The following is a 25966-nucleotide window of genomic DNA, read 5'->3' as shown; positions in this document are numbered from 1 at the left end:
ACTGAATGATGCCAACACCCACGAGCGCTTGGAAGCAGATCTTACCCTAGTTGACAACCCCACCCTCATCAACACCTTCACTGCAGCCTTGCAGAGGACTCAGCCATGCCCAGAATGCTGCATCACAAAAACTAGTGATATAATAAACATACCTTGTTTTAAGCTGCTAAGTTTGACAACAGAAAATGAGTACATCCTGAAATGAAGACTGCTAAGTATCTGTTCCACCTCCTTTAAGTCTAAGATTTTAGGTCACAGGACATCACACATGCACAACATGAACACTGTACAGGACTCAATGAAAGAAAAGCACTAGAGAGTTCCTAATCAAGATGGCAGACTAGCCACACCTCTATTCATCTTTTCTTCCTCCTGTATGAATGGTAAGAAAAAAATAGAACACACACACACACACAACTACAACCCCAAAAAAGAAATGGGACTGTGGGGAGACACTGTTGGCTGCCCGACCAACAGCCATTCCCACACTAACTCCTCCTCCTTCCTCCTTTCTCACTGAACCTTGACTTTGTTCAGGTGTTTTGAGACTCTGTACTTTTACAAGTGAGTCTGCTCTCAGTCCCAGGGGGTTAATTCTTAATTATTCTAGACAAGTACTTCTCAAATACTAGTAAAATCAAGGCATTCTGTTGACTTGCAGAAGTCGTCTTGTGACTTGGGGAATTTTGCTTAAATGCAGACTGATTGAGTAGGTCCCAGGATACATAAGCCTGCTGGTCAAAGGGGCAAAGGAATAAAAATAGTTGATTTATAGTTATTCCATTCACATTCTCTCACACACACACACACAAACTCAGACTGGCTTTCAAATACACATGTGATGGATGGATTCTGACTAATACGATGTAAGCAGGGGTTCTGAGAAGATTTTATTTGACCTTATAAGAAAACACAAAAAAGGAACGTCCTTTTACAGACCTTGGATGCTCTTCACCGAGAATGTAATGGCCAAAACTGCTACAACTATTTGAGACAAGAAAAACAGCAGATATGATCAGGATAGAAAAGAAGATGAAAAGAGCCTGGATCTTCACAAGATTAATCAAACTACGTTAACCAAGCCCAGAACTCCAATACCTTTGAGATTTCTTGTTATAGAAGTATTTTTTCCTAAACTTTTAAGTAAATTAAAGAGAGGATCTGTATTTTCAGCTGAAAATATCCCAATCTGAGAAGTGAACTAGCAGGAAATTTTTAAAATTTATGAAAATGGACCCATGAGTGATAAAGCCAGGGAGAGGAAGCCCAGAGAACTTAACGGAAACTATAACCGATATCAAACTGCTATGCAGAACCCCGGAAAAGGCTAGGAATTCAGAAAAGAAGGGCTTATGGGAAACGCAGAACTGAAAATAGGGAAATTAATCTCTCTGTGGAGGAGGTGACACCCATTATCAACTACAATAGCTCTCAGACAATAAGGCTAATAGGCCGGTATTTTTCCCCTAAGGTGAAAAACTAAAGGGTTAATCTCAAACACACACACACACACACACACACACACACACACACACACACACACACACACACGTTTGGGGAAACCAGTATAGCTACTATGGATGAGTGATGGTTTCTTAGAAAAATGACTACTGATTTCCAGAATTTAGAAGTCTCCAGAGCAATGGGCAGCATCCAACTGACTAATTCTAAAATAAAACTTCACTCCTACCCAAATAAACAGGGTTCCCAATTGGCTTCTTATTCATGATTTATTCATAAATATGAACAGTAAGTAGACAATAGTTAATCATAAAAGACCATGATAAATTGAAAAAATCCTCCTAGATGAAACATACACTTATCTCGCCCATTCCAGAACAATACAGTCCTAAAGTCATTAGGTGTAGAAAAGCACAGGGGAGGGGAGGGGAGACCTAGGTAGGGAAGGAGCCCAGTGTGAGAAGACAGGGACCAGAAAGCGGAAAGCAGATGCAGGTATCCAGAGCTAGGGTGGGGTGGTAGTGAAGCTATGAGAGCCAGAGCAGGGTGAGAAGAGCATCACCTATGGAGGCTTCCTTAGGGCAGGTTATCAGAACCTAAGGCAAGGTGAGGGCAGCATCCCTGCAGAGGAGACATGACGCAGTGTGCCAGAGCCAGTCACAGCAGAGAGGGCACCCAAACTGATGGGTAGCTTAGTGAGGATCATCAGAGGCCAAATGGTGTTGGAGATAGGGGCAGATTTACACGTAGAGATGTGGGAGGGTGGAGGCAACTTAGAATGGGGACTAAAAGCCCACAAGGAGAAGAGGGTGACCACACAAGGGTGCGGAGTGACAGCTGAGATGGAAGACCCATTACATCCATGGGGACTGATCAAATAAGTAAATATACTAAGGACAATGGAAGCCATGTTTCTCTACAAAAGGAAGGGAGTTACATAAAGGGAAAAGACTTCATTCAATCCTATGATGTTAAATGGCCATGAGAAGTATCATTATGATTTTCGACACAGAGACACAGAAAGACACACACACACAAGCTCTGTTCACTGAAAGGGCCTGAATCTGCAACACCCAACGGCAACGAGCAAACCTAAAGCAGAGATCTTATAAATACCACTTTCTAGTGAAAGGAAACAGGAATCCTCAGGAAGACAGGCAATTCCAGGACTAAGGCAGGACAAGTGCAAGCATAAGGCTAGAACACACACGGTGTTGTGCCAGAAACCAAGGAAGTTCTCGAAGAAAGATAAGGTGATGCCAAAGGACACAGAGAAGTGATATCAAAAAGGCTCCTACTGGCCAAATCAAAACAATAAATAATATCAAAATAAGTAAAATAAATATCAAATAATGACAGTAACAGAATATACCCCATTGAATAATTAAGGAACCATGAGTCCATACATATGTAAATAAATGTTAATTTCTTAAATTTTACAGTTGAATTGTGATTAACCAGGAGAAATCCTGGTTTGTAGAAAATACTAAAATATTCAGGAGATTGGCATCAGTCAGGAAAAAATTCTTTCTAGTAGACCTTAAACATTTCTACAACTTAAAAGTTTAAAAATTAAAAAAGATTGAAATACACACAAATTTTTATTCTCAAGAGATGTAATAAAGTTCATAAAATCAGAACAGAATGCTATGAAAAAAGGAGTAAGAAAACAAAAAGCACTTGGAAATTTGTGTCTTTCAACATGTCTTAACAAATTTTTTTTGAAGAGGTGGAGAAAAACCCAAGAAAATTATTACAAAAAAGGTAAACAGGACACTAGATAATTTGATCCAACCCTCTCAGGAAAGACAACTAAAAAAGCTGGATGAAACATAAAAACCACCTTACTAGAGAGACTAAATAACTAAAAATAGAGTAATTTTATCAGGTGAACACTGGAGCCCACAGAGGTAAGTACAACAGTGGAGCTACCTTTGCCCTGGAAGGTATCTGCCAATTCTAAAGACTTGACAGAGAGGCCAAGCGGCCCTTACAGCAGCTCTGCCCTTCTAGGGTTTGAGAGTGGAGTCCAGGAACTGTCAAGGGTGGTAGCTCTGAGAACCCACATGCGTGCGCAGTTTGGGACAGGAGCCTAATAACTGCACCCATGCTCTGCAGCCCAGTTTGCTATGTGGATGACTCAGGAAACAGCACACCATTCAAGTAGTTCAGAACAAAAGGGAAGTAACCAGAATTCTCTCTAGAAGATATCCTGGACCTAAAATTGTGTCAAGAACTATTTTTTAATTTACAACATCCAGACACAAGGAAACATAACCAGGCATGCAAAGTGAAAAAACACCATAAATAAGTACTGAGAGAAACAGGAAACAACAGAAACATTCCAATGAATTCCGAATATGCGACGTAACAGATACAGACTTTAAAACAATAGCATTTACCATGTTCAAGCATATAAACTACAGCTTGAAAAACTGACACAGAGCTGAATATTGCAGACAGTGAGAAAACAAACTGAAAAAGAACCACACGGGTATTCTAGAATTGAGAAAGACAATGACCAAAAATAGGAACTCAATGGATGAGTTTAAAAGTTATTAAACTTTTTAATTAGATACAGTTGCAGAAAACTAGCTAAAGACAGACAAGTAAAAATAAACTAACCAAAATAAAGCCAACAGGAACAAAAATATAGAAAATATAGATGAGAATGTAAGAGACATAGAAGATATACTAAGACGGTCTAACATGTTTAACTGGAGTCTCAGAAAGTAAAAATTAAAAGTATCTGAAAAGTTAATAGCTATGACTGACCAAACCAACAAAAGATAACAATTCATGGAGTCAAGAAGTCTGAGTAAATCCAAATGGAATAAACAAAAAGAAATCTGCAAACAGCATAGTAAAATTGCAAAATATCAAATATCAAAGACAAAGAGAAAGAAGTATCTCAAAAAGACAAATTCTTAAAAGGTTAGCGGGTTAGAGGAGCAACACTTAAATAGGCAGCTGACTTCTCGGCAGCAACAATGGAAGCCAGAAACAGCAGATTCGTATCTTCAAAATGCAGAAAGAATATAACTGCGCATCATGAAGTGTACACCAGAGAAAATACCCTTTGAAACAAAAGAAAAAATAAAGACAAGCAAAAAATGGAGTTTACCACACTGAAAGAAACTCAGAAGGTGTTCCCTGAGCAGAGCAAAAAAAAAAAAAGAAAAAAGAAAAAACATCTAATATTCAGAAAGAGATGCAGAAAGTAAAGCAAAAGAGTGGTAAATAAATAGGTATATAAACACTGAAAAGAACAAATTAACTCAAAATGGATTAAAGACTTAAAACCTGAAACCATAAAACTCCTAGAAGAAAACAAAGGCATCAGTCCTGGGGAGGATTTTTTGGACTTGACATCAAAAGCAGAGGCAACAAAAGCAAAAATAAACAAGCAGAACTACATCAAACTAAATCTTCTGCACAGAAAGGAAGCCATCTACAAAGTGCAAAGACAACCTACAGAACGGGAGAAAGTATCTGCAAATCATCTCTCTGATAAAGGGTTAGTAAGAACTCATACAACTTAATGGCAAAAATAAATAAATAAATAACCCAATCTGATTAAAAAAATGGATAGAGGATAGGAATAAACATTTTCCCAAAGAAGACATACAGTCAACAGGTACATGAAAAGGTACCCAACATCGCTAATCATCAAGGAAATGCAAATCAAAATTTTGGGTTATAAAGTAAATAAATCCCTGTGGATGTAATGTATAGCATGGTGACTATAGTTAATAAAACTATATTACATATTTCAAAGTTGCTAAGGAGTAAATCTTTTAAAAGTTCTCATCAGGAGAAAAAAATATGTAACTATGTATGATGACGGATGTTAACTAGATTTATTGTGATCATATCTCAATATATATAAATATCAAATCATTATGCCCTACACCTGAAACTAACATACTGTTATAGTCCAACAAAAAAAAATCTAAGTAATAATAAGAAGAAAGAGGAGGTGAAGGAACAGGAAATTTTAAATGCAGGAAGATAAAATAACAGTAGCTGTATAAATCAGGAGTTAAAGTATTCTAAGGTCTCTGCATGATACAGAAGGAGAATAAAGGTAGCAATTAACATTAGGTTTTTAAAAGCTAAAAATGCATGTGCTAATCACTAAAATAACAGAGTATCAAAATGCCAAACCAAAAACATAAAAAACCCAGAAACAAAATCCTGACTTGCAGTTTCAGCTCCAACGTGGAAGAAGCTTGGAAGTTGTCGCTCCCACACTTACAATAAGAAAAAAGTTAAACAAATGGAAAATCAAAGACTTTCCCTGGATGCATCAGAGAACTGAGGACACAGGCAAACCACCACCTCAAGATAATGGATAGACAGGCATATCCAGAGAGTCACAGCTAAGATCTACCCGATCATCTCAAGCAGAAACCACTGGAGTCATAAACTGGTAGGAACACTGCAGGCATTAGTTTCCCCAGGCTGTCATAACAAACTATCACAAATTAGGTAATTTAAAGCAATAAAACTTACTTATTCTCTCACAGTTATAGCTCTGGTGGCCAGAATATAAAATTGAGGTATCAACAGGGTTGGATCTTTCTGAAGACTGGGAAAGAATTATCTGGCCTTCTAGGGACGGCCAGCAATCTCTGGCATTCCTTGGCTGGCATAATTCCAACCTCTACCTCCATCTGCATGTGGCCCTCCCCTTCTTTGTCTCTGTCTCAAATCTCCCCCTCCTTACTCTTAACAAGGACATGAGTCACTGGATTTATGGCCAATCCTAAATCTAGGATATCATCTTTAAATTCTTAGCTACACTATTTCCAAATAATGTCACATTCATTCACACCAGGGCTTAGGACTTAGACATCATTTGGCGGGCAAAAAGTCAATCCACTACAAAAACTTAAACAGTAATTCTGATGAAGTGCTGGAGGCTGAGTGTGGAATAGCACGAGAGTAGAAAACTTCTGCCGACCAGAAGGCTTAGGGGAGCCCCCACACTTTTGTAGGTTTTACTTCCAGGAACTCCACTAGGGTCTCACAGTGAAGTGCCTATATAGACCTCCTTGAGGTTCTGGCAAAGAGGAAGGGAAAAGTAATTATTGTGAAATAACCAGTAACAAAAACAAAGACCTACTCTCCAGGAAAAAGACTTCACCAGGTCCTGATCCCCACCTGTGGAAAGGGTATAAAGGCATTTTCTCTGATTCCAGCCCCCTCTTACCTTTCTACCTCATACAGGGAGGTGGACGGTGGGGCAGAGGGGATGTAAAAGAGACATCAAAGTCCCAGGACGCAGACTCACAACAAGTCTGAGATTTAACTATAAGATTATAGGATGCTTCCTCTCCCAGAAATCTCACCACACCAATGAGGCTCCATTATAATAACAGTTAATTATCACTGAAAGAGTTGCATAATGCAGATTCTATCTGACAAGGAGTTCTTAGGGAAACCCAAAGACAGCAGGGGAAATGAAAACAAGGACACTAAAGGAATTTGATGCCTCTGGCACCTACAGCTGGAAAAAAATATCAAAAACAGTACAACTCCTAGGCAGATTAATACAAAACCTCACACTGAAGACCTGTTTATGTCCACTCCTTTTACCTAATATGAGACTGTGACTACAAAGGGATGGCAAAAGGAAGCTTTTTAAGATAATAGAACCGCCCTGTACCTGGACTGTGTGCTGGTTATAAGAATCCACATGTGTTAAAATTAACAGAACTGTATACTCCCCCAAAAATCCATTTTCCTATATGTCAGTTTAACAAAAAGAAATAAAAAGGAACAGTAAGACAACTGTGGAGATGTGCAAAATCTTTATAATGCTATTAAGAGCAAAAAGTTTTTAGTATTTCTGACATCAGGGATATGGTTAAACAAAGTATGTTACTTCCATACAATATAATGTAGTCATAGAAAGATGTTCATGATAAATGAGAGGGATGTTATAAAATAAAATGTATCATATCATCTTATTTTTCCTACACACACACACTGGCTTATATACCACAGGAAAACTTTGCAAAGATATATACCACAACAACAGGGAAGTATCTCTGGGTGGGCTTTTCCCCTCATTCTCATTATTGACATTGTTTTACTATTCTATGAAAAATATAAATAATGTAGTTTCAACAGCAAAAATTTAATTATAAAAATACAGACATACAAAAATCTTAAGCAGCCACCTGTCAAACAACAGGTGACTAGTTAAATTAAATATGGTAATACTATATAAAAGGGTGTAAGATTTAATTATAAAAGACACAGTTTAGGAAAATATGAACAATAAAATTTCAAGTGAATAAGGCAAGAGACCAAACTATAGTTGACCCTTGAACAGCATGGGTTTGAACTGTGTGGGTCCACTTATACATGGACTTTTTTCAATTAACATAATATAATGGAAAAAATTTTGGAGATTTTTGACCATTGTTCAAAATAAAAAAGGAAATTTGTGAAGCCATCACTGAAGCTACACCAGCATAGTGAAACCCCTGCACTTATTGCGAATACCTTTTTATCTCATAATGAAAATGCAACTTTTAATTCAGGATTGCTATGGGAAAGGCACACCTACAGACTCTAATATGATTAAAAAAAAAAAGCAAAGTCATTACGTGACAATCTAAAGCAAGAAGAGAGGAAGGGGTCTAGAGCTGGAGAATTTACTGCCAGCAAAGGATGGTTTGACAATTTTAGAAAGAGGTTTGGCTTAAAATAGTCAAGATAATAGGAGGAGCAGCTTCTGCTGACCAAGAGACAGCAGAAGAGCTCCCAGGTGCCACTGAGAAAATCACTGAGGAGAAAGGATTGTCTGAAAAGGTTTTAAGTGTAGACAAGGTACCCTATTCTGGTTAAAAAAAAAAAAAAAAAAAGTCACAAAAGACATGTACTATTAGAGAGAGAGAGAGAGAGAGAGAAGCAAGCACCAGGATTTAAAGCAGGAAATGACAGGCTAACCACCGTTTTGTGCAAATGCCGTCAGGTTTGTGATCAAGACTGCCCCCATTATAAAGCTGCTAACTCCCGAGCCTTGACGGGAAAAGATAAACACCAGCTGCCAGTCTTTTGGTTGTACAAGAAGGCCTGGATGAGAACCCAATCCACAGAAAGGACTGGTTCCATCGGTGTGCCATCCCTTAAGTCAGGAAGTACCTTGCCAGGAAAAGACTGCTTTCTAAAATTCTTTTGATATTAGATAATGTCCCCTCACCACCCAGAACTCCATGAGTTCAACAACGAAGGTGCCAAAGTTGTCTCCTTGCCCCCAACACAACATCTCTAATTCAGCCTCCAGATCAGGGGGACCTTTAAGGCACACCACCCATAATACTCTATGGAAAAGACTGTCAACACTGACAGAAGGGAACCTCAATAAGAGATAATGAACTGTCTGGAAGGATTACACCATTGAAGATGCCACTGTTGTTATGAAAAAGCCGTGAAAGTCATCAAGCCCAAAACAATGTATCTCTGCTGAAGAAAACTGTCCAGATGATGTACATGACTTCACAGCCATTCACAACAGCGCCAATCGAGGAAATCATTAAAGGGTGGAGACACGGCCAAAAAGGTGCTGGGTGAAGGGTTTCAAGATATGGATCCTAGAGAAGAAATTCAAGAGCTAACAGACACCACACCAGAGGAATTAACAGAAGACAGCTTGATGGAGATGAATGCTTCCAAACCGGTGCCAGACAATGAGAAGAAAACAGGGAAGCAGTAGTGCCAGAAGCCAAACTGACATTAGACAATGAGGTAGAAGGGTTCTGATTTTATTCAAGACTGCATTTGACTTCTTCACGAGCTGGATCCTCCTATGATACAGGCACTGAAACTAAAGCAAACAGTGGAGGAAGGACTGGTACCTATAAAAACATTTTTAGAAAAATGAAAAAGCAAAAAAGTCAGACAAAAATTATGATGATTCTCCATCATGTTGTATCATGTGTGCCTGCTCTCCTGCCTCCCCTTCCAACTCTTCCACCTCGTCCGTCTCTGCCACCCACGACAGCAAGACCAAACCCTCCTCTTCCTCCCCCTCCTCACAGCCCACTCAACATAAAGACCTTTAATGATAATCCACTCCCACTTAATGAATAGTAAATAATCATCGTGGCTTACAGCTAATAAACTTATCTGCTATGTGTCTTCATGTGAAAATCTCATAACTGTACAACAAAAACTGTGTGAGACATTTCTGTGTCATCATCATCATTGTCACCTAAATATTCATCATGCGGAACACGTGTGCAAGACTTTTATAGAAGTGGATAACCTCACCTTACATAGGCATAGGTGATATTTAATATAAAGTTAATAATGTCTTAGTGTTCTTACTGTTTTATTACTCTGCTTTCAAAGAATTACATTACCATACAGTATGCCTCTCTCTCTTAATTAGAGAAAATGTGTATTAGGGTATCGTCACAGGTTAGTGGGGTTTTTTTTAATGTAACAATGTTTCCATACTATATTGTGAATATGACTGTAATATTATATGTCAATTTTACAACAGTGTATTCCAGCAACCGTTATCAATTACACTAGGCTATCAAAGACATTAATACTGCTGCTTCTTCATTATCAACGCGTAAATCATTATACCTATAAATATGAATTCCTTTTTCATATTATCTTTTCATTTTTTATGTCCAGTGTTAGCAATACACACAATGTCTGCAGTGTTCTGTATCATATAAGACAATATTGATGTAGCTACTGACAGATGATTCATCTTGGAAGCAGATAACATAAACTTACGATATCAATAAATACAGTACTATAAATGCATTTTCTCTTCCTTATAATTTTCTTAACATTTTCTTTTCCCTAGCTTATTTTATTGCAGTATATAATACATATACAAAATATATGAAAATCAACTGCTTATGTTATTAGTAAAGTTTCTAGTCAACAGCAGGCTAGTAGCAATTAAGTCGAGGAGGAGTCAAAAGTTATACACAAGATTTTCAACACTGTGGGGGGGGGGGTCAGCACCCCTAACTCCCACACTGTTCAAGGGTCAACTGTATATGTAAAGTATGAACCAAATCTGTAAAATGTATTTACTTTTTAAGACCTGAAATACATCAAAATAGCTGTTTACTCTGTAGAAGTTCACAGGTCTTTTTCTCCTCAATTCTCTCTGTATTTTCTAAACCTCCTAGGATGAACTGATGTTGGTTTTACAATCAGAAAGATGTCACTAATGCTGGTATCCTTTAGTGTACCATATTTAGGGAATGTTAGTGAGGCAGAACTCCAAATATGCAAGTGTTCCTTACTGTAATGCCACTCTTTCCCAGTGAGGATTTCGTTCCAAGGTAATACAGGAGGGTATCTGATGCTATGTCCCACAGTATACACCGAAACATTTCACCTAGTTGGACAGCCAGTTAGAGCCATTTGGGATATGTTTCAACCCGAAAGGAATCATTAAAGTCATAAATCTCATCTATCCCACTCTCTGATAAAATTCTACCATTCTATTATCAAGACCAAACTCAATACAAAAAGGTTAATGCCAATCTAATCACATCACCCTACTATCTTAGAAACCACAAATTCCATAAAACAAATCATATGGAACAAGAATCCCTGACTTACAAATGCACTGTTTTGCAAGGCTGACTATTTACTCAATTTAAAAGTGCTACTTGCCCTTAGCCATCTATTTAATTATAATGTGTATACGTGGATATGAGAATTGTTAAACACTTCAGTGTCCTTTGTAATATGTTTACATATAATATGTGTACATACACAATGTACACAATATTTATTACATACAGTATACAAAATGGTCTTCAAAATACTACAATGAGTTATGAAGGGTATGATAAAAAATATGTTCCAGCAGTAACTGTCAGGTCAGTACAATGAACTCCTCTTTAAATAATGTTAAATTATTTTTTATTTTTATCACCTTGCAGAATTATACTGAGTTGACTTTCATACATTTTATCCACTTTATTTTAATTAAATCTTTATTCAAGTCCAACTTTCATTTTAACACAGTCCATGTTTTTTCTGGTGAAATTAACTTATGTGTTAAAAATCAGTCTGTTGTAAGAGCTATTTTTATACACATGTTAAAGTAGATTCTTTTTTAAATTTTTCTCAGATAATCAAACTATATTAAGAAAAAAAAAAACACTAACACCTCATTTATTAGAGCTAAATGAACCAGATCTTCCTGAAGACAGTAAACTTCAAAATAAATTCTTCCAAGGTGTCTGGGGATATTTTTACCCATGTATGAATAGCCATCCTAGTACCAAAGACTGAGATTACGTGCATTTAACTGATCAATGCTACTCAGTGATCTCAAATAGCACTAGCCTGTGTATGGTTAACTTATCCAGCAATCCATTTCCAAAGCATCTCAAAAGACTGAATACCTCAAAGAAGCCTATAAGGATGAACAATGAAAAATAAACTGGAGCCACAAGAGATTACAGAATACACAAAGAGATCTGTCAACTCAACACTCTAAAAAGAGATGCTGCAGAGAGTTGGGTCAGACTCAGCAGTCCAGAGGCATGTGAGAACTTGTGAAACTGGGCTGGTTCTTGGATATGCCATAAAGTTCCAAACCTAAAAATCTCAATGAAATCGATGTTTCTATTAAAAAAAAAATTACTCAGGAGATTTTTTTTAAAGTAACAGATCAATACTCTAGGAATAAAATCAGAAAGTAGTCTAAAAAAGGACCTCAAAAATCAGTTACCAAAAATAGACAGCTTGTTTTAAAGGTTAAGTCTTTCAAAACTACTGCAGAACACAAGCCTACAAAGCTTCACTATTTTAAACTAATCAGTTTTGAAATAATGTGAATGCTACTAAGACAAAGATTGCACCCAGAAATGTACCCTCTCAAACAGATAAGGTTCTAAATAAAAAGTCAATAAAGGGAATTCAACACATAATTAGATAATTAGCTACCATAAATACGCAAGGTCTATCATGGGATAGGTTTAATCTTGGAAAATTTCTAATTTATCATATAAATAGATGTAAAAAGAAAAACCAAATGATTCACAGATTCTTAAAATAGCATTCAATAAAAATTAGCCTTCGTGCATGTGTGTGTGTAAACCTAATTCCTCTGGTCCCAGTAAAAAGTTCCCAGCATGAAGTCTTTACTTTTAAGCTTTACCCCAGAAGACATAAGCTTTGGGGCTAAAACTAGCAACTCAGTTTCTCTCAGGATAACTGGATTTATAACATGTAAATCCAGAGCTAATTTATATCAGGGCGATGGTTCTCAACCAAGATAATTTTGCCCCATAGGGGACACTTTGGCAATGTCTGGAGGTATTTTTGGCCATTACAACTCAGGGAATGCTACTGGCATCTACTGAGAAGAGGCTAAGGATGCTGGTAAGCATCCATCAGAACATAAGGCAGACACCTCCCTCCCCCACAAGTCATTTCCGGCCCAAAATGTCAACACAAAACTGCCAGGGTTGAAAACCTCTGTATAAGGGGAACATGCCACATACAGAATTTCATCTCATACCATATCCCACAAATTCTGAGTAAAAAAGAACTCAACACTCTCTCTCTCTGTCTCAAATAAAAGGAAGTGAGCAGGAGGAAGGCAAGGAAGGAGGGAAGGAAATGGAAGTGAATATCAAAATTGCGGAGATAGAAGAAATTTCTAAACTAAAGCAAACAAAACAATCAAAATTTCAAAGCCAACAAGTTGAAAACTGCTGAATACTTGCAGCAAACAAGACAAAGAATTAAAAGTATCTGTAGGAACCAAAAAGAAAACTATGAAAACCTAGACTGAAAAAAAGTAAAAGAAAGTGAAGTATTTAAAAAGTACACTAAGCCACTCTAAGAACTTAACCCTCACTTAAAAAAAAAAAAAAAAAGAAATATTTTTACTTAACAACTTGGCTGTGGGAAGGGGTGGGAGGTAGTGCTGGTGGAGTATGTTTTTAAAACGTTTAATTTGAAAATAGTGATCTTTTTTAAAATAAGAATGTCTGAAAACCAAGCTTAAAAATCCTAAAATCCAGAAGTTTTTTTAATAGATTATGCACAGACACATGAATGGCAATACCACAGAAGCTTTCTGACTGTTCTGCCCTAATAAACACGTATTTTTTGATAATGAAGTATCACTTCATGAAAAAAATAATGCCAACAATTGACACATATTCCAAACAGGTCTGATCTGTATGAGCATTCACGAGGGAACGTTTACTTTGCTTTGGGTCAGTACAATATAGGTAAGTGGCACAATGGCATCTAACTGGGTCTGTCAAGTGAACCTCATTTACATTATAGCACTGGTTATATTAGTCCACTGAGTCGTAACCTTTATTACATCAAAGGACAAAATACACAGTTACACAAAAATTAACAAAAACATACTTCACTATGGAAAAACTGTAAGCTTTATTGCCAAAGAAATAGTAATATGATAAATACACTTTCATGGTTCTACCTCTTATTTTCTATTAAAAAAAAAACATTTTTAGTTTTTATTTCCAGGATTAAATATTTATTTTTTACCATAAACCAAAAAATTTTTACCAGAAACTTACTCCAGAACTATCTTTATAATAAATGGAGAAATGAAAAACTGATGAACACTGCTTAATGTCATTAACCAATGATATTTCATGATATGGGTCCCCTACAGCTACCCAGGATCTGTGAGTAAAAATACTAATAAAAAGAACAGTATCATCCGTGAGGTCCTTTTAGCTGTATGTATAATATTAGAATTTCTGTCATTTATTTCCTCAAGCTTGTTAAACAGAACTTATAAGCAGCATTTCTTATGTTTTTCAGCAGAGATACATAAATCCAGTCATTCTTAAGATATTATACATAAAACCCACCCCTCCTTTCTGAACTTCAAATAGAGTGTGAAAGTTTGCCAAGTACCATATACTGTTACCATATATTCAAAGGGAAGCAAAGAAAATGTGGTATAAGAAAGTTTTTACACAGTATTACATTCCTTTAAACATTACTAAATCATATCAACAGGTGACAGATACCTACAAAAATTACTTTAAGCAAAGTTTTAAAGCAGAAAAGGATTTTAATCTCACGAAAACTGATTAAAAATTAGTCCAAAACAAAGATATTGCCATGAACACATTATTAATATCTCCTCCCAAAATAAATCCTAAAAACAACAAACATACAAAATCTAACAAGCAAATGGTGGAAAATTCAATTAAATACTCCTGAGATTTTCAATCCGCTATTAACTCTGAATAAACACTAAAAACTGGTTTTAAGCACATTAAGCCAGACTTTTTTAAAATATCAATGAATATGTCATAAAGTTTTATAGATGTCACCAAAAATATCCTATGATACCCTACTAGACAGGTGAGTAAAAGACCAACTGTGTGTTAACACACAGTTAAAATTTGTCTTTTAAGAGAAAATAGTTCCCCAAATACATGTGTAATACCAATTCACAATTTTTAGGTAATAAATATTCACATTTCTTCATTTTTAAACCACATTAGGATGGACAGTCATTTCAATTCATGTTATTTGCTCAACATTCCCCTCCTTTCCCAAAATGTGCAAATTTGACCCTTCTCCACATCCTGTCTCTGACCTTGGGTGAGTAACAATCTCTCTAATTTTAATTTCTGAATCTGAAAAATGGGAACAATGCTGTTCTACCCCAGAATGCTCTTATGGGATTAAATGCTCGATGAAGTGTCTAGCATTGTAAGCATTTCCTAAATGTTAATAATCGGCAAAATATCAGACAAAGAGAAAATTTAAGCTCACCAAAAAATGGGAAGTTCTGTAAAAGATAATTTTACTCACTTTCTAAGCCGACTTTAAAAAGATAATGAAGTTATATACACAACTGAAAGAACCTCTAAGAATAATCAGAATCATGAAAAAAATCGAGTTATTTGAGTTTCTCCATGTTTCCAAGAATCAACCAAAAACAAATGCAGGCATACAAAAGACAGTAACTTAAATTCTTTTAATAAAATGTTTAAAACTGACAGACTTCTGAAATGTTTTCCCCATGTCATTTCTGAGAACTTATTACATCCCCAGTAACTGTGTTTTTCTTTTGAGCTCTTATCAACAGTATTCATTTCCTTATAAAATTTCATTCTTAAATCTTACTTATCTCATTAACCATTATAAACTGGAAAAACAGCTTATTATTACTCTTATTTCTAACGCTAAATTATTCACTCAACTAACAAACCAAATGTCATTCAAAAGCTTCAAATTCTCTAATAACACCAGTAGGCCAATTGCAGAAAACACTCTATTTAGAAAAAGAAATAAACTTCAAGTTTATTAGATCCAATCCATTAAACTGAGCACCTTTTCCATGAGTAAATACACTTGTTATTTAATTACCACTAATTAAGCATCTAATACAAAACTAATCATTAAAGCCAAAATGGTTTATTTACCATTAACAAATCCTAAAATAGTTCAGTTCTTTACATAATAATTTATATTTGCATAACACTTTTAAAATATTTTCATGTATATTCACCAGATTCACAACAAACCTGCAAGATTTACATTCTAAAACTGCACTGTCCAGCTAGTAACTACCATCCACAGGTGACTACTGAGAACTTGAATTGTGGCAAGTTCAATCTGAGATGTTATATAAATGTAAAATCACACCAGATTTCAAAGGAAAAAAACGAACACTAATAACTTTTCATACTGACTATGTTGAAATAATGCATTTTCTTTAAAACAACATATCCAAAATATTAAAATAAATTTCACTTGCTCCTATTTATTTTTTAACATGGCTACTAGAAAATTTTTAATTATATCTGTAATTTATCAATTTAGTATGCCTCAAAAAAGCATATATACTTGCTTCACAATATCCTTTAAGATGGTATAATTTTACAGTTCAAGCAACATTGCTCAAATTATTTTAAACAAACTTTTTTGAAGCAAATTAAGCCTTTATGCCTAAACTTATATAACATGATAAACTGGAGACTCATAAAGAAATGACTTTCATCTTCAAAATAAGTAATTTCCCCTGTATTTACTAGAGCTGTGTAACATACAAGGAGTAGGTAACCTGCAGACCCACCCAACAAGGTGTTTAATAACCCAGATGGCTGATTCTTTACTAAAAGGACTTAAGAACCTCAATGAGTCATACAGAAAGGATTAAACAGTTTACAGTTGACCCTCGAACAACGTGGGGGGTAGGGAAGCCAACCCTCCTCATAGCTGGTAATCCAAATATTATTTACAGTTGGTCCTCCAGACCCGAAGCTCCTCATCCACAAATTCAACCAACCGCAGATCCTGTAGTACTGTGGTATTTACTGCTGAAAAAAATCTGCATATAAGTGGACCCGCAAAGTTCATACCCATGTAATTCAATGGCCAACTGTATTTCCAAAAACAAAGTTAGACCCCACCCACCAACATGAAACAGCTCCACTTGGCAACATTCCGTTAGCCTGGTTTAGGTGGACATATATCAACACAGTTAAATTTTATATTATTCGTTAGACTGGCCTCTTCTCCCCAATTACTGCAAACTAAAAACATTACTGAATCACAGGTTTAGTGGACACACAGCAGGCTCCCAATTTTCTGCCAGTTACTATGGGTATTAAAATTTTTAATAAAATAAAAATAAGTGATGTGGTCTCTGGCATCCATAAGCTCAGGACAAGTAAGGTTATTACATATGAAATGAAAGAATAACAAAGGAATTTTTATTTACATTTTACTTGTATAGAATACAAAGAATATAAGGAATTTAGGAATTTGGAAGGGAGAAAGACGTTAACGTGAGATTTAAAATACAGTCTGCATTTCCATTGGACATTCGTTCTGAAATTTCTGAAATTTCGACAGATTTCTTTTCATCATTTAAGGGAACTTTTTTAACTGCTTCACAAAATGCATTTAATAAGAGTGGTCTAATTAGCAGGTAAGTAAAAACGGAGTCTTCATCTGAAACAGCCTGCGCACAAAGCACATGTGCACACACGTACACACTCTCCGAAACAGCAAGGCAAAACACTCACCATGGGGCAATCTCCTGCAGCAGAGCAGGAATTCCAATTAAAATCTAATAAAAAAGCCCTGACAGTGAAGCACTTCTCTAAGTAAATTAAAAGTTTAAAAAAGAATGAGGAAAAAAACATGCAGAAGAGTATACATTTGAAAGACCAACTTTAAATATGTTTCCTAAAACCATTACACTCTACTTTAGCCAAGAACATATGGTCTCAATTTTACAACCATATGAACTTCTCTACCTACAATCCAAAACGAACAATTTGGCACTTGATTTTTACAATAATCATGGCAAATAAATACTCTAGGAATGACACTCTTATAGTTCGTAAAGTCAGTCCAGATGTTAAATAAAGTTCTGGACTTCTGGGTACTGGGACACTGATAGACACTAAGAAGGTTAGGACACTTTCAATATTTCAGGTAAAAGGATCTTAAAGATATCAGTTCAAATGAAAGTGTGCTTCATTCTAAAGATTCAGTGCCAGGAGTGGGATCTTGGCTGCTCCCAAGTACTCACTATGTCACTGGTCAAACTAAGAGAGATGAACAAATCCTGTTTGCCTTCCAATGCAAGAATCTCTATCCTGATCTTCCTTATGCTTCTCCTTTTAACATTTTAACATTTCTGACATTGGAATATAGTCTCTTAATGTACTATATTCCCTCTCTTATTTGGATTTCTACTGATACACACGTTGAGTTTTATTCCTATCACGTTAAGTCTTACTCCTGTCACAACACTCTCAGCCATCCCAACAGTCATGACACTCGTCCACAACTGAAGGGAAGGAGACCCAGAAGCATCCGCATCAGAATCTCCCAGAGTTGTGTGAAATTTTTTTAAAAATCCAGCCAGTTCTAATAATATGCCCAACCCCTACCACTGCTGGAAACTACCTGAAACACCAAAACCTGTATCTGTCCCAGTTCTCCAAGCTCTTAATATGACATCGAAAGCTCCTTTCCTTGACAATGAGTAGCAGAACCTTTCTCTTGATGTTGGTGGTAACGGTTACTGTTATCACGTAAGTATTTTTCTGCTAGAAATTCTTAGTGATTGGATGCCACACAGTCACTCTGAGAATTACCTGGACACTGCATCATCAAAACGAAGCTGAGCTAAGCGGCACTAAAACAGATACCGGAATTCGGAACACTATGTTAGTCATGTCTGTTTTGCAAATTAGTTGAGAAGCAGAATATCATCACGATGGGAAGCATACAAAATTTTTAAGACCAAAAATGCAAGTCTACTGGAGGCCCTGGAAAGGACTGATCTGGTACAAAGAGGCTCTGGGAGAGGAAAAGCCCGTAACACCGCCATATCTAGACACTAGATCAACATTTTACGCTAGATATCAATTTACAAATATGCATCTTCTGAAAGCAGAGTTTCTTAATATAGTAAAGGGTCCTTTAAGTGCAAACTAGTAAATATGCTTTCAGTTGAATGAAAAGGGTAAGCGAGTAGAACATCCAGGCAACTGAGACCTTCAGAAACCAACAAACAGAAAACAAAAAAGAGGTAATGTCAAATTTCTTCCAAGGAAGTAACTTTTAGGAACCCAGAAAGAAAATATCTATCTCACTTGGGGCTAAAACCAAAGTTGCAACTGAAAAATGAAAGCATTATAACACAATCTAGGGTCAGAGAAGCCCTAGTAAGATTATGAAGGGAATTCTGTCTGCTTAATAGTGGTAATAAATGACTCTGTGAACCAGTATGAACATCTATCTAAAATAAACCTAAAAGAAAGCTGTGGTAGTGATGCAGGGGAGTACGAGGGAGGACTGAAAAGGACTCTACCAAACAACAAACAAACAAACAAACAAACAAAAACAAACCCCAAGAAAGGTCTTTCTAATAACTAGCCTAACACCACTACAGTGAAACCAAGGGATCAACAATTAGTAGTATTTTCAAGTTTCTAATGCCTTACTTACTCATTTATCATTGTATTGGCAGCCATGACTACTTAACACTGACTGCTAAGGGCTGTGTGCTTGTTTCTGAAACAGAAGGGAATGCTGAAGCTTTGTAATCTGCTTTGCTTTGGGTCTGAAAGGAGAGGAATAGGTGAAAAAGAAAAGCAGCAAAGAAAAAGCAAGTGTAACAGATCTCTGAGATCAAAAACAGAGTGTGAGTACTAGACTGTGAGCTGGGAATGTCCTCAAGCATTTATAGACAGAGGATCTCCTTTCACATCAGCTATCCAGGACTACTTACAGATCCAGCTACCGATGTAGCCCCAGGCAGGATACATGTGATCTACAGCTTAGGAGCACAGCGTCTTATCAATATTCCTGCTTTGCTCATCCTAAACAGCTCCAAGAACCAAGCTCACTTTTTTTCCTGGGAACAAATACCAACCTTGTATCTCTCGTAAGAAATCTGGGCCCTGTCTGGTTTTGTTTCCCTGTTGCTAGGTCTTCAAGACTCACTGCTAAACCCCATTTCCTTCCTTTTCCAAGCTGCCAGTCTGAACCCCTACCTAGTGCCTGCTACGCACCACCACGTCACTCCCACACCAAGCTGGCCAACTCCACCAGTGTCTGCACATCGCCTTTGGCTATAATTACCCCTCATGCTGACAGGCTAACGATAGGCATACACAGACCTCCATCCAGATTTCCCAGACCATTCTGGTCTCTCCATTTAGAAAGACTTAATCCTGCTTGAGGTAACCTGCCTAGTAACTGGATATCAATTCTGACAATTAAGCAAGTCACAGATCTATCACAATGATTATCAATTTACCTACATTTCAATCACTTCATATTAGTTTTTTTTTCACTCTTCCTTTTCTGACCACAAACTCTTCAGATATTTCATAATTTGCACCAGTTTACCTAAGAACTGCTTCTGCAGCTGTCCTATTCTCACCCAAATCAAGAATCATGACATCTCTTTCTTTGCCTAACTTCAAGCTCTTGACAGGACACCACTTCTTTAAATATGTCAGAAAATTTATCATACTTCAAATGCATTTAATGGGGAGGATATTCCATGACAGGAGAAGGGGAAGAAAATCACAGACTACTACTTATAAATAAAAATTTGAAGGTATTTTCAATTGGCAATATGGAATGAACCAAAAGCACTTTTTTTTTTAACTTTATCTTAAATGTCTTAAAATTTAGATCATCTAATTAAGTTAATATGACATCATTTTACTCTGCTAACCCCCTCCCCCATTTAGAGAGATATATGGCAAACTTCAGGCTCATTTCTATAAGAAAATATAAAATACTATGAATATGAATTTTCACCCCAAATATGATTCGATGGAATTATAACTATTCAAAATTTGAAACACTTAAAAAAATCTGGTCACGAGTACTTACTAAGGAATACAACTAATTATTAGATTTGTTAGGGATCCAACTTCGAAACAAAAATTTTCTAATATTCCTCTTTCATGCTCTGGATTAGTTTAACTGAAGTAAATCCTGAAATTGAAAGATGAGCAACTAGCAAGCAATTTCCATGTCATTACTTATCTGTCTGAATCAAGATTTTCTCCAAACAGTGAAACAAAGTAAAATAAAGAAATAAATCACTGTATTATAGAAGTGCATGTATTATCTCTAAACCAACTGCATATTTCTATCCATTAATTGCTTCATAATTTAAACATGTTGACTTATTGTATGTGACCTCATTAAAAAATAGTGTAAACTAAAAAGTTCAAAACCTTATCTAAAATTAAGAGAAACTCAGTCTTTAAAATCCACTCAACTTTTCAAAAAAAAAAAAAATACATAGTAACACTTTGTACCATTTGCTTTCTGTCTTATTCTACCCCAAAATGTAGATCTGTACTTTTGGGATAAGAAAATACAAGTATTGCCCTTCAATCTCCTTAAAGGTCTCCCCAGATTCTTTCACCCAGAATGCCTCAAATTTCGTTATGATAAGCATTCTTCCACATTTAACAAATGCAGAAACTAAAAACAGTGCTCTAGTTTAAGATAAAGTTCAAATAAGTCCCTACAAGCACTCATCCCACTTACTTTTTCCTAAACTACTAAACTTACTACCAATACTTTCTCACAGTATATTAAATGTTGAGTTATCTTCCAACATAATTTTTCTAAGGATACATTACATAAAATTCAATTTCTGCATTAGTACAAAATCATCTCATCCCACTGGTCCTTTAAATACAATATGCTGCTTCTAACAAAGGTCAAAAATTGAGAAATTTTTTTCAAGTTGGTGCGAGAGTTAGGGAAATTTACTTGAAAGTGAAAATAATAGCAACCAGCATTGGCACTATTCGAAGCATTTTACAAGTATTAGCTCATTCAATCCACCTAACAACTTATGAGGTTGATAGTTTTATCCCATTTATAGATTAAGAAACTGAAGATCAGTCACAACAGCTAGTAGGTAGAAGAGCCAGGATTTGACCTTAAACTGTCCCAGTCCAGAGCCCATCTTTTTAACCATATGTACCACCTAAAGGTAAGAACCATCACTTAAAAGGTATTCAAGTTATTACAAAACAAAGAAACTAAAGATTTTTCACTAAGTGACAAACCAGATAACATATCATGTAAATATATTTTAAACTATCATCTTAAGTCATAAGAAAGACTTCTGACAGCACAACCAAGCTAATATTAAAGACAAAAACTCCCTTTAAATGATTTTGATAATTTTATTATGAATAAACAACCAATAATTTTGAAGTATACATTCACATGAAAATATCTGAGAAATACCTTTCAAAAATTAACTACAAATGCCTCCAAGTAATCAACCTTCGAAAGACAGAATTCAGGAAGGGGTAGAGTGCATGCTTAGCATGCACAAGGTCCTGGGTTCAATTCCCAGTACCTCCATTAAAGTAAATAAATAAATAACTCTAATTGCCTCCCCCACCGAAAAAAAAAAAAAAAAAAAAGACATTCTGGGTAGTCAAGTTGAGAGGTAATGTGGCAACTCACCTAACCAGAACACAGCAAAGTCATTAAGAAAAGGCCTCCGGACAATCAAAATAGATGCTCCAATGTCTAAGTATTGATACTCACTTTTCTCAAAAGAGGCTCTCACACACTAAATAGAGGTCTACTTATTTTTTTCTTTATGTAGAATTACAAATTTGAATATGATTTCCACACCTGTAGAAAAACTGGCGACAGGAGGGTGAGGGGGACAATGATCACAGTGACAAGCACATCCAATAGCAAAGCAGAAAAATACTTGCTTAAATAACTTCAAAAACGACTGAAGCATTAAGCTGTACACCAGAAACTGACAGAACATTGTAAACTGACTATACTTCAATAAAAACATATATACAAAAAAAATAAAAGATTAAAACCAGTCAAGAAAATAATAAAGAAATAACTTCAAAATGCAAAGAAATCTCATCTACAGTCCTATATACAATCCAGCAGACCCTCACATCACAGTAAATGACGGTCACAAATGATGACCCTAGGTCATCAAAAGATTTAATTATATTCTGCATCCTATTTAAGACAGAAAAGAATTACATACTTAATTTTAGTATGATTTTCACTCAAAAGTGGTTAAAGTGGTTTTATAATTTGATGCTTAAAGGATAAACCCTCAATTACCCACTAAACTCAGCTAATCAATTAGAAAGGAATTCATTGAAAAGTTCCAAATAGCAAAGGTTTTACTGTTTCTAAGTTTAAGGGCCCTTTGTGTACAAAAGTTACCTGAAAGCAAGAGGGAGACAGAAAAGTGGAAAGTCTAAGAAAACACAGAAGAGCTAGGGCTGTCTACAAACACTATGCTTAAAGCATTTCCTACAAAACAATGTGTGGGCAGTAGATGCCACATCAGCAGTACTGTATCTGTCCTGCTTCTAAACCATGTCAGTTTCATGAATTGTTCATTTCAGTTCAGTTTGTTGCTGTGAAGCAGTACCAACTCTTTTTTCCTCAACTGCAGTAAGCGATAGCGTCCTTCTGATTGCTCTATAAAACCAAAACTGCGGTTACTCTTACAGAACATGCTGATGCCTTATGGTGGCACACAACTGATTTAAAAAAAAAAAAAGTTCTCTTTTAAATTGCTTGTCATTTTTAAAGGATTGAGGGGGGTAGTGCCTAGCCCACACCGAACTATGTTATCAAAAAAACTGTTACACTATTCAACAAAACTCCCTTTCAAACCAGGCTGCAAGACATTCTTTCTCCAGCTCCAAACAAAACTTTAAAGCACATAGTAAATAACATATAAGGCCTTGTACTTTTCTCTCCTAGCGAGGAAGTCTAACTCCAAACAGGAAACTGCTTCTCAAAGGGTTCAACGCAGAAATCCTACCAAACCCCAACCCAGCTCTCAGGAAGAGATTTAATATTTAAGTGCCAAGTCGCTTGCCTAGATAGAAACGACGTAAACACTCAAGGTTCCCTTGCCCTGGAGGCATCCCTTGGAAGTTTTAGCAGAGGGGGGGAAATGCCGTTCACAAACAAACCAAAATTCTTTAAAAGGCCAATCTATACAAAATACAAAGGCTCGCAGAAGAGAAAGAAGTTGAAAGTGCTAGTTGGTTAAGTTTTTCGATCACCCTCCCCCATCCCACCAGGATCCGGGAGGAAAGAAGTGGCTGGGGAAAGGAGGGAAGCTCGGGGCTGAGTGGAACTGGGCCGGGGGCGAAGTGATCCCGCGCCCCCCACCCAATCCCCTCACCTTTCCCGGGACCAGGAAAAGAGGCGGGGAGAAAAGCACGAGACGGAGCACCCTGGAGCCCCGCGACCAATTTCTCCGCGAGAAGAGCAAGGTGGAAGGCAGAGCGAGGAGGGGCGGCAGGCTGGGAGCGATGTGGCGGCGCAGGGGCCGATCCCCGTCCACTCCCCGCCGAGAGCGAGAAGGGGAACGGCCTCCCGGAATCGGGAGGGTCCGGCCGGGCGACGGAGAGCGCCCTCGAGTCCCTTACCCATGCTGGGGACTCCCGCGGGGAGCAGCCCGGCGCCCGCTGCTCCTCCTCCGGCTGCTCGCGCGGCCGCTCCGGCGGCAGGAGGCGGTCCCTCCCTCGACTCTTGCCCCTCCTGAGCTCAGGCGGGGCGAGGAGGCGCCTCCATCCGCCCGCGGCGCTCCCCGGCCAGTCGGGTCAGCGCGACCCGTGAGGACGAGGCGGCGGCGACTCCTCACACGCGGCGGCAGGAGGGCCCTCCCCCGCCCGCCCAGACGGCGGCTTTCCCACCCTCGGTCGCTCCCGCAGCGGGGTGGGACCTGCCGGCTCGTCCCGGCCGCCGACTCCAACCCGGAGTGCCGGCCCAGCCCTAGATCCCGCCCCTCGCTGCTCCCTCGGCGTTTGCCGTCCTCGTACGCGACGCCCGAGACTGAGGTGGAGACCGGGACAGAGGCCGGGAAGGTGCCGGGAGCTGGGCCCGGGAGGAGGAAAATCTCGCGAGAATCCCCGGTTCTCCCTGCCCCGCCCCCGCCGCGTTCCGGCTCACCGCCCGGCCCCCGGCTGCTGCCAGGTGCGATGACGTCACGGCCGGGGGTCGCGCGCCGCCAGCGTCCAGGTGCGCGAAGTGGATGGGGGCGGAATGCGACACAGCTGCGAGCAGTCGTCCTCCCTGAACTTCGAAGCAGCTGGGACCCGCGTTCTGTGTCGTTTGTCGCCTCAGATGGAGGGAAAGACTTTTTGCTGACAGGCAGAGTGAGCCTGAGTTGCCCCACTTTGTTTGCAGTGTTGCATTCTGCAGAGTAGCAGGCTTAGGGGGACCTAAAAGAAAAGAGGCCGCGAGAGAGACAAGAGGACAAGAGAGAGAGAGAGAACCCGCTTACTTTTGAACTTTGGAGGCCCTGCTGCTACGAGGACCCGCGGTTTACCTTGCAAAGTTCCGTGTGAATCAGAAACATTTCTTCGTCGGGAAAATAACCCTAGGCACCAAATAAATTCTATTTTATGAGAGTAAATTATTGGGTTCCTTTAGTCTCTATCCACGGGAGACAACTTTCTAAATCCCTTTTCTCTTTTGAAAGTATGGTTTAAATTGTTACCTAATGGGGGAGTGGGCTGGGCTGGGCGTGAGCCGGGATAGTAATGATATGAGATATTGCCTGGCATTTTTTCTAGCCTCAATATGAAGAAGAACATAGGATTATTGTAATCAGACATAATCCTTTCTTAGAGTAAGAAACAAATATAATTAATTCAGCCAGCTGTCTTCCCTTCCTGTTGAAGCAAACCCAGTTCCCAGACAGATGTGTGTGAGAGCAGTATTTGTCGAATGCCAACTAGTGCCTGGCGCTTTTTAAGGAAATTTTGTCATTTAATTCTCACAATCATCCAACACGAGAACTGCTTTGCCCTTTGGAACAAGGCAATCTGGGTTTCTGAAACTCAGCCCAGACATTTATTCTTTGTGAGACTTTGGATATATTAACCTCTCTGGACCTCTAGAGTGTGTGGAAAGAAATCGCTGCAGTGCAAAGCACAGTGCCTGGCACATAGTAGCAACCTTGTAAATA

At 37.9% G+C, this 25966-nt stretch overlaps 1 protein-coding gene across 1 annotated transcript in view; it reads right to left on the bottom strand.

Annotated features, from left to right (window-relative positions):
• Positions 1-24750, bottom strand: part of CD2AP (CD2 associated protein) — a 91005-nt gene extending 66255 nt beyond the window's left edge. Inside the window, exon 1 of the mRNA XM_032463213.1 lies at positions 24423-24750. Within this exon, the coding sequence (XP_032319104.1) occupies positions 24423-24426 (4 nt within the window). The 5' untranslated portion in view covers positions 24427-24750. The remainder of the gene's footprint in view (positions 1-24422) is intronic.
• Between the last annotated feature and the right edge of the window lie 1216 nt (positions 24751-25966).

Source organism: Camelus ferus, chromosome 20 (assembly GCF_009834535.1).
Source record: "Camelus ferus isolate YT-003-E chromosome 20, BCGSAC_Cfer_1.0, whole genome shotgun sequence".
Classification (NCBI taxonomy): Eukaryota; Metazoa; Chordata; class Mammalia; order Artiodactyla; family Camelidae; genus Camelus; species Camelus ferus.
The sequence above is the reverse complement of the archived record's forward strand: the minus strand, read 5'-3'. Positions and strand labels throughout refer to the sequence as shown.